At 44.9% G+C, this 17074-nt stretch overlaps 2 protein-coding genes across 3 annotated transcripts; one reads left to right on the top strand and one right to left on the bottom strand.

Annotated features, from left to right (window-relative positions):
* Positions 1-593: 593 nt before the first annotated feature.
* On the top strand, positions 594-9779 carry CACYBP (calcyclin binding protein). Its single transcript, XM_084851195.1, has 6 exons — positions 594-717; positions 3081-3276; positions 3493-3589; positions 5398-5497; positions 7773-7867; positions 8826-9779. The coding sequence occupies exons 1-6, from the start codon at positions 709-711 to the stop codon at positions 8983-8985; spliced, it is 657 nt and encodes a 218-aa protein (XP_084707321.1). The 5' UTR covers positions 594-708; the 3' UTR covers positions 8986-9779.
* MRPS14 (mitochondrial ribosomal protein S14) lies at positions 7532-14803 on the bottom strand. 2 transcript variants are annotated; one of them, XM_084851197.1, is made up of 3 exons: positions 14734-14803; positions 13015-13173; positions 7532-10188 (listed from the first exon to the last, which is right to left on the bottom strand). In XM_084851197.1, exons 1-3 carry the CDS (start codon positions 14776-14778, stop codon positions 10006-10008), a joined length of 387 nt encoding a protein of 128 aa, XP_084707323.1. In that variant the 5' UTR covers positions 14779-14803; the 3' UTR covers positions 7532-10005. The 2 variants fall into 2 exon arrangements, with proteins under 2 accessions (XP_084707323.1, XP_084707322.1); XM_084851196.1 differs by having other exon boundaries at positions 9777-10188; positions 14671-14803.
* Positions 14804-17074: the final 2271 nt, after the last annotated feature.

Raw genomic sequence — 17074 nt, forward strand, 5'->3', positions numbered from 1 at the left:
TAAATAAATAGTCTATAAATGAAATGAAATAATTTGTCTATAAATGAAATATCTATTTCTACGCATGTTTAGACAGAGAACACTCCTACAACTCTCAGCATTCCTCAGCCAGCTATGCTGGGAGTTGTAAGAGTTTTCTCTGACTAAACACGCATAGGACTGCAGCCTGAATGAAATAAATAAATAAATAATTTGTCTATGAAGTGCCACGCCACTCTTTTTTAAAACATTTGCAAATGGAATACATGCAATTCAGAAAAGCACTTGGGAAAGCCATGGACTCCTCTCCTTTCTGCTCTTCTTGGCGCGGCCGCCGTCCCGCTGCGCGGCGCCCCGCTCGCCTGTCCGGCCTTCCACTGGCCACCGCCCGCTTCCGCCTCGGCAGGGAGGTAAAAATGGCCATGTGAACCCGGAAACTCTTCAGACAAGGAGATGCGCCTCTTCACTTTTCTATCTCTGCGCTCCAAGACCCGCTTTCTTTTGCTTCCGGGATGGGTGCGTCCGCTTATTGGCTGGATGGGCAGGAAGAGCGTGGCGACCAATGCGGGAAGAGTCGGGAAAGTTCGAGAGGAGGGAGGAGCGCAGCTGCCGCTGGGGTGGAACAGCCGGCGCGGGTTGGACGGAGGCGGGTGCCGCTCCTGTGCCGCCTCCCCAGGAAGCGTGCAACGGCGGCGTGCGCGGTCTCGTCGGCAGGCTGCGGGTCTCGACATGGAGGAGGTGAGGAGGGCCGATGGGGCCCCTGGTAGGGGCGGGGCTGCCACATCTGGGGCACGGGGGCGGGGCTGCCACATCTGGGGCACGGGGGCGGGGCTGCCACATCTGGGGCACGGGGGACCTCTGGCTTTCTGAGAGACTACAGTGGGGGTGAGAGTTCATGGGCAGAGAGGAAGAATAGTGCTGTATGGCGAAGAGAGTTCCTGGCCTTGTGCAAAGTGAGGGATTACTCTGCGGACGGAGAAAGTATAACAACCACCACTTTTGTGGCCAGTAAAAAAAATTGTATCCACAATAAAAATAAAGAATAATTCTAAAAATACAGAATACGAATTATTCTGATAAAGTAAGGCATGTGAAGCTCTGGCTCCAAGGGAGGAAAATCTGTTCTTTTAAAATGTTTTGTTTTAATTATGGGGTTTTGTTCTTGATTCTTGCAGTTCACTGTTCTGAAATCTTTGATGTGGAGCAGTATGTAAATATTGTAAATAAATAAGGCTGTGTGTAAGACATCCCCTTTACAATATGGTGTTTTGACCTGAGCACAGGGTAGGTCAGAAGCTTGCATAGGGGCCAAAAGAGTTCCGTAGAGCTTGGACGCCAGCATGGTGCCAAGGCTGGTGCACCGTAAGCCAGAGTGATCCTGGTTCAGATGTTGCCTCAGCCATGAACTTGCCAGGTAGCCTTAAGCAAGCACCTCCCCACCATAGCCCCGTCTTCAGTAGGGGTCTAAAATCCACTTTACAGAGCAGCAGTAAGGACTGCAGAGCACAATTCATGGCAAGTTTTGAGCACTCAGTGCTATATCAGTGCTAAGAAGTACCTCTAGATCCTAGCACTGATTGGTCCCAAGAAAGGCATTGTCTTGCTGTACCTGGGAATCTGGTTCAAGGATACCAATTTGGCTGTCTGCTGTGTTGGTAAAATAGCAAGCTGCTTATGGGAAAAGCGCTGGGGTGTACGGACTATGGCTGAGTTTAAGGGCTGCCCCTTGAGGATATTTTCAAGATCATTTCTCATGGATTGGCATTGTCTTAATACGCCTAACCTGCCTTTTTAGCATATATTATGCAATTAAGCCAGAAAAAGTGTGGGAGTGGCAGTTCCAGCTCTTTCGATGCATGTTAATGTTTGGCCACTCTAATCAGTTTAATTTCTTTGCGAGATCAAAGCTAGGCTTTGGTTGTGTCTGGCTTTTGTGGACTCCTCATAGCTATAGGACTAGGACAAGCAGCACATTGTGGGGAGTGTGGGTGCTAGGTGGTCATGGAGTACGGAATGATAGGGGAAGATTTTATCCCAAGGAATAACAAAGAACCCTGCCCCATGAAGGGGTGCTTGCATGATAGCATGTGTTGGAGGGATGATTCCCAAGGTAGGCCCAAAATCATTCTTCCACCTCTGTCATCTTGACTTCCCTGTGGACAGTGTCAGACCTGTGGAGAGTGAGCAATGCCTCTTTGCAGTCAGCAAAATCTAATGGAGAGAGTGGTGGATTTTGACTGGGATTGCTGAGCTAGTTGCAATCTTTCAGGATTCTGCTGAGGATAAAATGGGAACATCTCTTTGCATGCCACCCTGGACTTTTCAGGGTTAGCTGCAGCTACTGTGGTATGTGATCTAAGTCCTCTTCACACGTTGCCCTTTACACTTAAGATTAAACGTGTGGTGGGGAGCAGGACTGTGCCTCCTGGCTCCACACCAGTGTTGCATGCCTGCTGGCCATGTTCCCCCTCCCCATGGTTTGTACATTATGCTAAACTATATGTGTGCTGTGATCACACAGGGTTCCCAATTGTGTGGAAACATCCACAAGTGCAGCAGTGTTCCTTTTGCAGATGTCACACCAAACTAGTGAACACTGGGGGAGGAGGTGGTGGGACAAGAGATGTGGCCCCTCTCCTCCTCAGTGCATTTAGGGCTATAATATTTGACTGGAATTGTGGAGGCAGTGTTCATCCCTGCTTAGCTGTAAAGCTCACTCAATGATCATTGATGATTAGTCCCTCACTCTTGGCTTTATCAATCTCATAAAGTGTGCTTGTTAAGAATATTTTTATCTTCCCTTTCTAGCACAAAAAAGCAATTGCCAAGGTAGCTAACAATTACATTACAAGACACACCAAATTTCATAATTAAAATCCAATTTAAAACCACCAATAAAACTATCAAGCCTTTTGAAATATCAACAGTGGCTTAGTTTGTGATTTTGTCTACATTTTGATTTTGTTTTTTGAATATTCGTTGTTTTAACTGTCTGTAAACTGCCCTAAAAGCAATTGCTGATAGGACAGGTATACAGGTTTAATATAAATACAAAGAGATCAGTATTTAATGAATTTGTGCACCTAATTTGCTTCACTCAGCTACAGAAAGATTTAGAAGAGGTGAAAGAGCTTCTGGAAAAAGCAACAAGAAAGAGAGTTCATGATGTCCTGCTGGCAGAAAAGAGTAAGATAGAGAAAGAAATCAAGAACCAGGCACCACTCAAACTAAAAGCAGAAACATCTGAAGAAGAAAAACCACCACTCACGGGATACACAGTGAAAATCAACAATTACGGTAGGACTGGATTCATATACCCTCTCTTTGTATTAATACAATAGGATGACAGGAATATTGTAGCCATCAGTTTCCAGTAAACTACTTATATCTGTTCAACTGTTAACTTCAAAGGAAAACACCACATACGATGTCCCATGGTCCCAAAGTTTGCTTACCCCGACCTCGATTTTGGAATCCTGTATGTGACATATGGCTTTCTCTCAATTCCTTTAGCCTGGGATCAGTCAGAGAAGTTTGTGAAAATCTACATCACTTTGAGTGGAGTTCAGCACCTCCCAGCTGAGAATGTGCAGGTGCACTTCACAGAAAGGTGGGTATTGTACTGAACAACAAGAAGCACAGCTTGAAACTCCAGTCATCCCCTGAATTGTTGGTCCCTTGCCACTTGTTCAGATGTGACGTTTCAAAAGCTCATTAAATAATTTTCAAGTATTAAACTGCTTTCTCAATCTGATGTTTGCACATGTGTGAACATGAATTAGTGACAGACACCCTCAGAAGCCCCTGGAATGACACCTTCAGATTTTTTTTTTTTAATGACCAGTCACTTATAACTCCTAATGAACTCTGCTGAAACATCCATTCATCTGTGAATTCCCCACTGATTGCTATAATTATTATGAATTTGGTTTTTATAATTGATTGTAACAATTACAGTCAAGTATTTTAAAGGGAGGGGGCTCATCAGCAAATGTTGATTTGGCTTATTGGCCGAATTCATTACCTATATCACCACTGACCCCTCCCTTCCTCAAGTCCCATGGCATATGCAGAGAACTTGAGGACATGGGGGGGTTGCCCTTGAGCTAATCTTGAATAAGGTGCAAGCAGCACTTTGCTGCTACTGCTGCCTTCTGCAATAGCTCAAAGGGAACTCCTCCTCCCTGTACATGGTAGGAAGAGAAGGTGCAGGTCCATTCCACAAGCTGTGTTTTTGCAGAGAGCGCAAGCAGTATGTTCTGCTGCCACTGCCTCTAAAAGCCCAATAGGAAGGGAGGGAAACCAGCTCTCCATGGAGAAAAGTTGTTTTTTATTTTTCTTTGGATTTTGCAGGAGGCTGAAGGAATGAGGCTCTGCTGGCACTTTCTGCAAAAACACAACTTGCAGGATGAAAGCCACTCTCTTTTCTTCCCCATTTTCTACAGTGTTCCCACCATGCTGAGCTTTTGCAAAAAGCACCAGCTGAGCCTTCCCACTGCCTCCTGCAAAAAAAAAAAAAAAAACTCTTAGGGAAAGAACCTGCTACTACTTTTCTCCATGGAGATCAGGGAATAAAGATGGTGGCTTTTCTCTCTCCCCCTTAGGTTTTGCACAAAGCAGCAACAGGGCCCAGCTGGAGCTTTCTTGCTCCTCACAGCAAACCACCTTTCCTTTTCTTCCTGTTCCTGGAGAAGGAAGAGAGAGGGGGGTGTTCTCTGCCACTGGGGCTTCAGGAGAAAGCGCCAACAGCAGCACCTCCCTGCTGCCTCCTGCAAATATTGAACAGGAAGGGAAAGACTGCCTCTTGTTTCCTCCAAAGAGAAGAAAGGGGGCATGGTTTCTCTCTGTTCTCATATGGGGTTGTGCAGAAAGTAGCCGTAGCACGGGTGTTCTTTGACAAAAGCCCCATTTGCAGGAGCAAAAGCACTTTTTCTTTCCTCCCAGGAGAACTGGGGAGGAAAGGAGGGACACACATATGCTTGCCAGATTGGATCAGGGAGCAAGAGGCGAGTGGATTGATCAAACCCTGGTTACTGGCTTCTAGGGGTAGCCAGACACTATTACAGACAAGGAATGAGAGAATCGTTTTTAATTCTGATCCTGTTTCTCAAAACCAAGGTTGTTTCCTTCAGGGATGTGAGCTTGCAAAACTACTCGAATAGTTCTAATACATTCATCATATCTGACCCTCTTATCTCAAATGCTCACTTGGAGGCCCTTGAGTACTGAAACCCTCATCAGTAATTTTATTTTAAATTTTAAAACACCAAGTATTTTATTCAAATGTATTTAGCAAATATTCAAATAAACTGGATTTTAGACACAAAGCAAAATAAGCTAACTATCCCCCCCCCCCCCCCCGGTGTTCGGTAGGGGATTGTGACATTGCATTTATAGCTCCTCTTCTCTCCCCTCCAGATCATTTGATCTGTTGGTGAAGAATTTAAAGAACAAGAATTACACCATGACATTCAACAACCTTCTGAAGCCCATCTCTGTGGAAAGCAGCTCACGGAAGGTTAGTGCATCTCATCCAGTAAATGCTAAAAATGCTGTAGGTTGCCATGATTTCAGCAGTTCAGGTCGGCTTCCTATGTTGCTTCTTTCTGGTGCCTTACTGCAGATCAGTGCACTTGCAGATCAGTCCAGTTCAGTCAGGCTTCAGGCCTGGGCATGGGACAGAAACGGCCTTGGTCACCTTGGTGGATGATATGAGGAGGGCTTTGGATAGGGGCGAATGCTCCTTCCTTGTTCTTCTCGACCTCTCAGCGGCTTTTGATACCGTTAACCATGGTATCCTCCTGGACCGCCTGGAGGGGTTGGGCATTGGAGACACTGTATTAGGGTGGTTCCGGCCCTTCCTCTCCGGCAGGTACCAGAGGGTAGCACTGGGAGAGGAGGTTTCAGACCCGTGGCCGCTCACTTGTGGGGTGCCACAGGGTTCCATCCTCTCCCTGATGCTATTTAACATCTATGTGAAGCTGCTGGGGGCTATCATCAGGAGGTTTGGGGTGCGGTGTCATCAGTATGAGGATGACACACAGCTCTTCCTCTCGTTCAAATCCTCACCAAGGTTGGCTGTAGAATCCCTGTCCAAATGTCTGGAGACGGTGAGTGGCTGGATGGGGAGGAATAAGCTGAAGCTCAACCCTGACAAGACCGAGGTACTTTTGGTGGGAGACAAGAGGAGGTTGGGGGATGTTGACCTGGTGTTGAATGGGGTACGGTTACCCTTGAAAGACCAGGTCCGCAGCTTGGGGGTCATCTTAGACTCCCAGCTGTTCATGGAGGCTCAGGTGTTCAGCTGTGAGCCGGACAGCGCTGTACCAACTCCATCTGATATGGCGGCTGCACCCCTACCTTCCCGACCATCTGCTCCCATCGGTAGTACATGCCCTGGTCTCCTTTCGTCTAGACTGCTGTAATGTGCTCTCCGTGGGGTTACCCTTGAAGACAGTTCGGAAGCTGTAGCTGATACAGAACGCAGTGGCTCGCCTGATTAAAGGCAGCCACCGGCAAGAACACATCACTCCAGTGCTGAAGGAGCTGCACTGGCTACCAGTTGTTTTCCGGGCCAAATTCAGGGTGTTGGTTTTGACCTTTAAAACCCTATGCGGTTCCAGCCCAGCCTATCTCAAGGAGTGCTACCAGCAGCACCAGATAGGCCGCTTAACAAGATCAGCCTCGGATGGCCTTCTCTGTCCCATCAGCCAGGACAGCTAGGCTGGTGAGGACAAGGGAGAGGCCTTCTCTGTGGTGGCCCCCACTCTGTAGAACTCCCTCCCTAGGGAACTCCGCCATGCTTCCTCTTTAATGAGCTTCTGCCATGCATTAAAAACATGGTTGTTCAGGCAGGCATTTGAGGTGGGCTAGGGTAATTTTAGAAATGTGATGTTTTTAATGTTGAATTTTGTTGTGTGAACTGTTTTTATTGTTTTACATTGCCCAGAGTGGCTGGGTGACCGGCCAGACGGGCGATTAATAAATTTAATTAATTAATAATTAATTAATTAAGCAGGAAGTGGGTAGCGTCCACTTTCAAGACTAATACCTGTTCCCAAGGGGTTCCCTATCCAAATATTTATTTTCTGCTTTCAATACTTCTGGGCAATAAAAGTTCTCAACGAAGTCATAAACCTCAGTCTGGGCTATAGCTCTTCAGACGGCGGGTGGAGCACTCCCATGATCCCCACCACAGAGATTCCTTCACCAAGAAAACTAGCATGGCAGGGAGAAGGGGCAGTGATGGACCTGATGGCATTGGGGGTTCTGTCTCCTGGGTACAGTAGAAAGACACCCACCCGCCAGTACCTGTGGCTGACACTAGCTGGTACTTTTGTGTTTCCTCTTAAAACAGTGTTCTATCCAGATGTTGTCCACAGGAAAACATGTCTTGTGGTCTTGAATCTTTTGCTAATAATCAACATCTGTGTACAGTCAAACAGAGAAATGGCATATATGCACAGAGCATTAATTCTGACATTTCTACAGAGAATTAACACAACTGAAAAAGAATGTTCTAGCAAAGCCAAAAGTTTTTTTTAAAAGAAAGCACCATATTTTATTTCAACGCGCTAGTAGCCACTTCATGTAAACTCCTTAATCATGTAAACTACATTTAAAATTCTGTACTTTTAGCACACAATTGTCATTCTTTCAATTGTTTTAAATAATATTGGTATTCTGGTGCTTTAAAATGCAATTTATGCAAACAGTATCCTGTCCACTAATTCTGCCTCATGGTCTGACTTTTTCTTTAAACACTTGGAGCACTGCTTTCCTCCTCTTTACAGATCAAAACAGATACGGTCTTGATATTATGTAAGAAGCAGCAAGAGGAAAAATGGGAGTGCTTAACACAGGTTGAAAAAGAGTCTAAGGAAAAAGAGTAAGTGTACATCTACTTCTTGTTCTGTCAATACGGCATTGTTATCTACACATGAAAGGACCAGCAAACCTCAGCTTGTTAACCCAGAGTTCCACTGATCCATACAAAAGGCTTGGAAGATTAGCAGGTTTTTGAAGCTGAGAACTACTGTCATGGTCTTGCCATTTATAGCAATCTAGAAACCTTTTTGACATACTGCTTGAACTGTGCCACTTACCATTGACTGCTGAGGAGTATTCCTAATGAGCAGTTATTGTAGTGTTTTCCTCTCTAGAACACTTCTCCCATGTCTTTCTAAACTGGAACTGGATGAACTTTTAATGTCTGCTTGTAACATCACAGAAACCATATTTTCCCTGGAGGTTCTTCATCCTCATGCCCCAAACTGTGGGCATGTACCCTCCTTGATGTTGTAAAATGCTGTATTAAGTTATACATTAACATGTTCTAGTTGTAACATTTCTTATGCAAGTGTTAATATGTGGCAAACTTGATTTAAACCAGTATTTTCTCTTGGTTGCTTAAATCATGATTTAAATCAAGTCTACCCTGATGACCCGTTCTTGAACATTTGGAATTCAACACAATATCATTTCCAAAAATGTGCAGTGATACAAGCAACCAGTTTTTCTATATATTTAATGCAGGGATGGGGAATCTCTGGTAGCTTGTTTATCTGACTGCAAAAGTTGCAACAAATTCAACTTTGGGAGTAGGTTGGGACATTGGAAAGTTTATTTGGGCTTCCTGTCTCTCCTCCTTCTGCGCGCGCACACATGCTAGGGTAAAATCGGTCTGATCGTAGCAGTCTCTGTGTAAGCCCCATTGATTTTTCAGTTAAGACTTAGTTTCAGTCTCTTGGGCATTTGTTTTCTTGTACCGCAATCTTATTTATGGAGCATACCAAAACCAGAATGCAATTGGTGGTAATTCTTTTCTGTATATGTATCTGCTTTAGGAAAGCGTCCTATGACACATCAGACCCCAGTGAGGGGTTGATGAATCTCCTGAAAAAGATGTATGCGGAAGGAGATGATGAGATGAAGAGATCCATTAACAAAGCCTGGGTTGAGAGCCGAGAAAAGCAAACCAAAGAAGATTTACCAATAGATATTTAAATAAATGTTGACCAGGCTAGCCATCTTAATGTAAATTTTCTGTACGGGGCTTCTAATGTGATATGGAGATCAGAGAAAGTGTGATGTTTACATAACCCTCTTCAAAGCTAAAACCGTGCAAGTTTCATGTTTCAAACTGGGGATGAGTAACAAAACATGCTGTAAAGCATTTTCTTCAAATGTGTTTTTGGCCTTCTTCCTTAAGGCTTGGGGCCTTCAGTGCTTTTGTGAAACTGCCAAAAATAAGTAAATTAGCTTGAATGCATCTGTGTAATGTCTGAAATCAACTGTGTGTAAGCGGCAGGCTTAGACAAGGCAAGCAGAAAGATAGCTTACTGCACATCCTGAAAACAGTATTCAAGCAATGCTCCTTAGCTAACGTGTAATAGGATTCCTAAGCAGATGCTCCTGGGAAAGGGGTTACTTGGGTTTCAGTCTGGAATGAACTTGGTTTCATCAGCAGAGAGGAAAATGATCCATTCTTTCTCATGGGTGGTGTGCCATGGGACCTCATTGAGAGAGCAAGACATAAACAATTGCTGCAGTAGTTAAAATGACATCCACCAAGACTCCTGTCCCCTTAGGGCTTAGTGTGAAACACTGTAAAATAAAGAAGAGTTAATGCACCTGCTATACTTAATCCCTCGTATTTCTAAACATTGTTCTTGGACCATGCACTTTTTCTACCCAGTTCTGATTGGAGTTACAATCCATTTGATCATATGTAGTAGTACTTTTTCAAATGCGCTGTGTAATGTTATACCTTGAAATTTAAATGCAAGAAATGAATTGGGAGTCAGGTCTGGAGCTGTTTATTTTTCAGAGGGTTTTTTAAGATGCAAAGAGCAGATTCACAAGCCTTGACAAAATCAAAACTAGTCTTCTCTAGAGCAGTCTTCTACCAATTTACACTCTTCATCCCCCACTCTGTGTGTGCTGTAATCTATACATTGCCTTCAATACATTCGAGGAGCTCAAACAGGGTTCATGTTTCTCTTGAAGAGAAGTCTTGCTCACAGCTCACCACATTGCTCTCTGTACCCCAGAGAGCTGGGCATGGTCAGCCAGATGGCGGAAGACAATTCGGCTGAGCCTCCACCTCCATACAACACCTCGTGGACGGGATGTCAGAACACATCGATTGCGGATCCTCACAGGGCAGCTGTCCCGGGGCAGGGCAGCAATCTCTTTATCAGCCACTTCCTGGAATAAATAAAAAGCAGTGATGGCAAAGCCCACCACATGGTGTGCTGTTACTGTTCCATATAGTTCACCCAGATATTTTGACCTCTTAAGTTTAGAACCATGGCAAAGAAATGTGACAGTATGTTTCGAAACCACTGTGGGATGCATTAGTCCTGTCCTAGAGCCACCAATATTTACGGTGCAATCAAGCTTTAACTCTCCCTGCCCGCCCCTCACCCCAGCCCCTAAACTACCAGAGGAATTTGCAAGTGTACTAGAAAAAAAAATCAGGTTTCTATTCCTCAGAGTGGGATTTGCTAAAGGGTTAGAACCCAGTGGGGTATACTTTGTGCCCAAAATTGTATTTTCTCCTGTGGCCACTAGTGAGTTTATAATATTCAAGTAACAGGTTTTGGAATTTAACACAATTCTAGATCTTCTGCATTATTCCTTTACAGGATCACCTATTTCATATGAGATGTGAACAATTCTCTCCTAGGAAGACAAGCCCGCCCCCCCCCTGTATATTTTGTACAAATTGCTTTGAACAGCAAATACTGTTAGAATAAATGGAATTAGAAGGAAAAAGTACACCAAACAGAATCTCTACATACAGTACTTTAAAGAGAGCTGCTAGAATGCAACCACAACCAAAAGCACTGAGCTGTGCATCAGCAGCCTCTAGGTACAGGTCAGAGAGGCACAGATCCTAGTTCTCACTGAAGTGGTAAGCCTGTTTCTGCAATGCACTACCACAGACTGAAGGAGGAGTTCTTATGATTGAATGCTTCCAAGTTTTCAAAATTCTCCACATAGAAAAGTAATCTTTGTGGAGAAGTGTTCTCACTTACCCTTCTCCCTGATGTTTTTGATTTCTATAGAGGCATTTTTTGGTATGGAGGAGCATTGGGTTGGACTCCATGGTCTTATAGGCCCCTTCTCACCCTACAATTCTATGATTCATCTCACGTGAGCCCCCATACCTCTATTCTGAAGTGATATAGCCCAAACAAAGGTTTACCACTCCAGTGAAAGCTAGACCTGAATTGGGGCCCATGTTTACATCAACACCTCTCTCAACAGTTTTAACTTAGACCATTCTAATCACACACATACTCATAGGTACTCAGCAAAAGACAAAATATATATACTTTGCACTTCAGAGCTTATATACAATGTCAAGCTTTAAAACACATTTCTTAAAGGGACAGAAACAAACACTAAAAGGGAAACCAGCAACTGAACTCTAAAAGCATGTAGAGAACAAGAGAGTAAACTATCCTGGAATTTTTCCACTTAAGGGCACGATAAAAAATGCTTTCAGTGAGTAACCCTAGAAAATAAAGACATGAAATGACATTATTCCCACACAACACATAGTTTTTCATACTGATCCTCAATGTAAATGATTTACCATGTGGTTCATAGTTGTCTCCTTGATGTACACAACTGGTTTCTTCAATATCATTTATAGCTCTGTGCCGAATCCTGCCTATTTTTGGGAATTTTTTCTCTCTCTGCAAAAGAGGCATTGTTTTTTCTGCCTCTTTTGCAAGGAGGGGGAGAATTTCAGATAACTTTCTCCTTGGAGAGGGAGACAGGGTTTCCACATACCTTTTTAAGTTTGAGAGGCGGCTGAAGGATCTTCTTTCTATTCTTTTACTCAAAGAACTCTCTCACCACAAGTCTCTTTATAGAGAGACTTCTCAAAGCCCAGCAGCACTTATTGAACTCCCATGAGACTGCATGACCTCCCCCTCTCCAATAGGTATTCAGGAAGAACTCCCAGGGTGCAAAAAGCTTCTTTGCAAAGAACAAATTGGATTTTTGGAGCTTTAGAAAAACACTTATCTTGCTTGCTCTGGGTTGCTGCAAGGAATGCCTATTGGAGAGGGAGAGGTCACGTGGTCTCTTGGGAATTTGAAAAGAGCAGCCAGGCTGGAGATGAGTCCTGGGCTCCTGCAAGTGCAGGGGCGGTTTTAAAATAAATACAAAATAGATAGAAGAACCCTCAGCCACTGCCAACACTTAGGGCACAATCCTATGGCTGCTAGACAGCATCTAGACAGCCATAGGATTTTTGGGTTCTGGGAACTGAGCTCAGAGCCAGCGCTCCGAGGTCGGTTCTCAGAACCCTGACTCCCTGTCCCCTTGCAGGCAGCACTGTTCATCTCTGGCTCTGCGCTCATAAGAGCCGTGCGGAGCGGGTGAAAAGGGGCAGGGAGGGGACCATGGAAGCACCGTTATGACACCTCCCCCCACTGCTCCAGGGCGCCCTGGCTAGACAGCCGAAATCGGCCATCTAGCCACAAACGCAGGGCAGCCAGAGCACAGAGGACACGATCCCCTCCACACTCTGCCACCCTGCATCGGATAGTCGGCTGCCTCTGAGTTCGGAGCCAGCTGACTATCTCCATAGGATCGCGCCCTTTAGAAGTGAAGCTGAAATCCTGTCTTCCTCCCCAAGGAGAAAGTTACTCAAAATTCTCACCTCTCCCAGCCTCTTTCGCCAGAGTTCTTGTATCCCACCCCCCATGAACTGCCAAAAATGAAAATCAAAATTTTTGGCAGAGTGCTAATAATTTATAACAGAGGTTGCTTAAGTCCTAGAAACTGAAAACTGATTAAGTATGTGGAAGTAATGGGTTCACGGTGGAAAATTTATTAGGAGATAAACAGATTCTGCTCATAACCTAATGGACTGGTAATTGCAGTTATACATTCTATATATTCTATAACTTAGAATAAAACATGTTTTGTAATCTAATGAATATAGTCAGGAGTGGAGATTAATTGCCCCATTCCTAGGATCCTGAATACTTTAGAGCACTGTAATGGCCTTACCTGGAGCTCTTTGGGCAAAATTTTGTTTTTCCTAAGGGAATTCAGCCGCAGTCTCTGATCTGCATATTCAAATGCCATCTTCCTCCTCTTAACATCACGTAGCATCCTCCAGTCCACATAATAGCCCCTTACTTGTCCAATGCATGGTGTAGGGAAGATCTATTATAATAAAAGAAAATCGGAGGCAAAGTTTGGCACATCTTGTGCAAGTAGTCAGATACAAGTATCCGGATACTCATTAGTACAACTGTTATTCTTAAAATCGAATTATAATTTCCATTATTTGCTGGCAACAGTTTGACAAGACAGCCTTCAAAATAAAGGCCCCAAAGTATGAGCCCACAAATAATTCACTGGCCCACCTTTCATTAGTAATTTGGAGCACATTGATGGGTGAAGCAGGGAAGTACTGCCTGGCTACCTGAAGACAATTCTTGGTTGCCACAAGCGGACAAATCAATGGCTATTTACAAGCCTGACTTAACAGTGCATTCTATTTTTTGTTTGATGTAGTGTACTTTAGTGCAGTGTGTGTTTTGAGCCTAGCAGTCTCCTGATGAAATCCTAGTTCACTCATCGGCCTACCAAATAGCTTTGTGCCCAGACCAATCTTGATCAGCCTCAGTTTCTGAAATATAGTAGCAACAGATAGCAGCCAGGTTGTTGTGAGGCAAAGAGCGCAATCCTATATGTGTCCACTGAAAAGACCCACTAACTTCAGTGGGGCTTCTGCCAGGCAAGTGGCAATAGGACTGCAGCCTAAATGAGAAGAGCATGTTGCTAGCCAACCTGAGCACAAGGTTTTGTTTAAATAAATCAGACTGGTTGGCTTCCCTACATTATGGAGTACTATTCTCCTAAAAGAGAGAACCAGCCAAGCTACATTCAGGTGTCATTTAACAAATTTGAGGAGTTTAGGAGCAGAACAATGGTGGGTTCGCCTATCATAGCAGCATGTGCGTTTTTTCCTGTACACATGAGCTACCACCAAGCATACAGAAGTATATATGGGAGGGACAGGAATAATTTCTGGTAAACAGTGCAGTCTTAAACATGTCTACTCAGAAGTAAGTTCCACTAAGTTCCACAGGGCTTCATAGACGCATAGAATAGTAGGGTTGGAAGGGGCCTATAAGACCATCGAGTCCAACCCCCCGCTCAACTCAGGAATCCTCCAAGTCAAAGCATCCCTGACAGGTGGCTGTCCAGCTTCATCTTGAATGCCTCCAGTGTGGGAGAGCCCACCACCTCCTTACATACCTAGGCTTTCTCATAGGTAAATGGGTATATGATTGCAGCCTTAATGATCTCACTAAGGGTGCAATCCCATGCGTGTTTAGGCAAAAAAAAGTCCTACAACTCCCAGCATTCCCCAGCCACGAGGAATGCTGGGAGTTGTAGGACTTTTTTCTGCCCAAACATGCATAGGATTGCACTCCAATATACTCATAATGGGGTTCCTCTGAAGTAGTACAGTATCCGCAGGCGTATTAAAAGGAACGACTAAGGACATGTGCACGACGGGGGCACTACGCGATTACTGTTTTTTAAGAAGGGCTTCGCATAGTTCGGATCCACCCTGATTCTGTAACTTACAAGTCGCGCTACACGGCTTTACGGGCTGGAAAGGCCCAGCCCGTTACAAAAGATGCACACCCGAGAGGCCGACGTATCCCAAAGCCAAGAGGAGACGGCACTGCCCGAAAAAGCAAGTCTGACCTGCCCCGCCGCCGCCCGCAGAGCCCGAGCCGCCGCCGCCGCCATCTTCTCCTGCGCCTCCTCCCCCACCACGCAACGCGCCAACCGCGGCGGGAGGCGCAGCCACGGCAGCGGAGCGGGCTGCGGACGTGAGGGAGACGGAAGGGGCCGGACGGGAGGCGGGGGAGGAGGAGAGGGGGCCGGAGGCCGCGAGAGAGAGTCCGCAGAGCAAAGCAGGAGTGCTATTGCGTTAAAAAAGCAGTATTCGCAGAATAAGCCACGCCATCGCATTGGCTATTTTCACGGAATTAAACAAAAAGCAGCCAGTCGCTATAGAAGCACGTGTGCTAAAGAGCCATTAAACCAAACCAGATTAAGGATGGAGTTTTTGTTCCTAGTCTACAAAAGCGTATACTGTACTAAGGATGCAGTCCCGTGCACGCTTACCCGGGAGTTAGTCTCATTCAATTCAATTGGGTTTAACTGAGTAAGCATGCATAGGACTGCGCTATAAGGGCACAATCCTATGCAAGTTTAGAAGGGGAAAAGGCCTACAACTCCCAGCATTCCCAGCCATTTTTCTGTCTAAACATGCATAGGGGTTGGGCTCTAAGAGGCTACAGAACTGTGGTTACTTCTCTGGGAGTTACGATTAAGGCTGAAATCTTTAATGGACCCCTTGCTGTGGTGGAACTTTGGCCTAGGCTGCTTCCTTGCTAAGGGTACTCCCAACAAGACTTTTACTGTGCAATTGCCATGCCTCGTTCACAGAAACTTATGGGATGGGGTGTCCAAATGTCATCTTCCATTTGTAATCCTCCTGCGTTTTCCTCAAAGGAGTTTTGCAGGAACCCCTGCTTGGTTTCTGAAATTCCACACCTGTTCCCAGGGGGTGAAAAAGAAGACAATGCCTCCATTGATGCCAACGGAGGTTCCCCCCTGCTTTTTAAACCCCCATATTGGGGGAGCGGGGTGTTGGGAACGAAGCAGCTGAGAAGGAAAGGTTTAAACCTCCCCTCCCAGCACACAATGGTCCTAATCCAAATGATCCAGCACACACTTACTCTAGAGGATGAAACAGAGTGGTCAGCTGCGTGCAACACCCTTGCTAAAAGAACTGCAATGGCTGCCAATGAGCTACTGGACCAAGTTCAAGGTGTTGCTAACATATAAAGGCCTATCAGTTTGGGACAAGGTTGCCTTAGGGACCATCCCTTATGTCCCTGCTCAATCTCTGCTCACCAGAGGGAGAACTTCTGAGGGTGCCACATGCTCCTGAGGTTTACTTCAGGAGCACTTGCAGTAGATGACGTAGTGTTGCAGCACCCACCCTCTGGAACACTTTACCTACTGACATTAGACTGACCCTCACAGTTCAGATGTCTTCTTAAAACTCATCTCTTCACACAGGCTTTCCCTGAAGTGTGAGCCAGCAAACTATGATTTCTGGCACACAGAGTGTGCTGTTTTATTGCTGATTAATTTGTATTGCAGTGTTTTTACTGCTAATTTTTAACTGCTGTTTTTATCTCATTGTATTTTATGTTCACTGCTTTGATACCTTTGTGGAAAGTGGTATAGACATTTTAATAAATAAAATTATTTAAATGAATAAATAAAATTACTACATAACATACGTCGACCTTTCGCTGTCACCTGGCACATCATGAAATCCAGTCAGGCTCTTAAGGTAAGCAAGTTGAAGTCTTTTATATGGATGGAATATGTTTCTCCAGCTGTTAACTGAGCTGGACTGTGTGCGTCTCCTTGATCAATCCGCTGTCATTTTGTAGGCAACACAAATCTTGCTTTGACACAGCAGGCCTCTTGAGAAGCTTGCAGTCCTTACTGGGTGGGAGATGAAGGGGGCACTGAGAAATTCTTTCCCATTCCCATCTCTAGGAACCGTGCTGGGGCTGAACTGTAATACAAGTCAAGAGAAGGGTTCTTTCCTAGTCTTCTGATGTGCCAGTTTCCTAAGGACAGAGATTTCTTTTTTTATAGAGGAACCCGCAGTCATGAGAACCCCCACCTAAAGTGGAGCAGTTCAGAAAAAGGTTTGCCTCCTCATCTATTGTAGGAGTCTCTAAAGATTCTTCTTTGCCAGTGTTAATGCTGTAGCATTTTCATGCTTGCTTTTCCTCAGAGGAGAGGGAAAAGGTTGGAGGAATTTGCAGGAGGTCTTACTTTCCTGCTCAGGCACAAATTGGTTGATGTTTTGTGCATGGGGCTTGCAGAACTAATCTAAAAATGTACATTAGGGGGGCGCTAGTGCTTTGAGGACAGCTCTGCCATCAGCATCAGCATCATGATATATTACTAACAGCATCTCTACACCAGCCTAAAATCCTGCATTTAAAAC

The sequence above is a fragment of the Heloderma suspectum genome, chromosome 4 (assembly GCF_057233095.1).
Source record: "Heloderma suspectum isolate Gila_16-S chromosome 4, 16-S_ref, whole genome shotgun sequence".
Taxonomy (NCBI): Eukaryota; Metazoa; Chordata; class Lepidosauria; order Squamata; family Helodermatidae; genus Heloderma; species Heloderma suspectum.

What these genes read in the sequence shown, in the direction of transcription:
- CACYBP (XM_084851195.1), top strand. An exon ending in CAGGTGCACTTCACAGAAAG is followed by an intron (nt 3,590 to 5,397) that starts GTGGGTATTGTA and finishes TCTCCCCTCCAG; the next exon opens with ATCATTTGATCTGTTGGTGA. An exon ending in TGGAAAGCAGCTCACGGAAG is followed by an intron (nt 5,498 to 7,772) that starts GTTAGTGCATCT and finishes TCCTCTTTACAG; the next exon opens with ATCAAAACAGATACGGTCTT.
- MRPS14 (XM_084851196.1), bottom strand. Translation starts at nt 14,778, where the DNA reads ATGGCGGCGGCGGCGGCTCGGGCTCTGCGGGCGGCGGCGGGGCAGGTC. An exon ending in GGGATACGTCGGCCTCTCGG is followed by an intron (nt 13,174 to 14,670) that starts GTGTGCATCTTT and finishes TTATTATAATAG; the next exon opens with ATCTTCCCTACACCATGCAT. An exon ending in TTTTGCCCAAAGAGCTCCAG is followed by an intron (nt 10,189 to 13,014) that starts GTAAGGCCATTA and finishes TATTTATTCCAG; the next exon opens with GAAGTGGCTGATAAAGAGAT.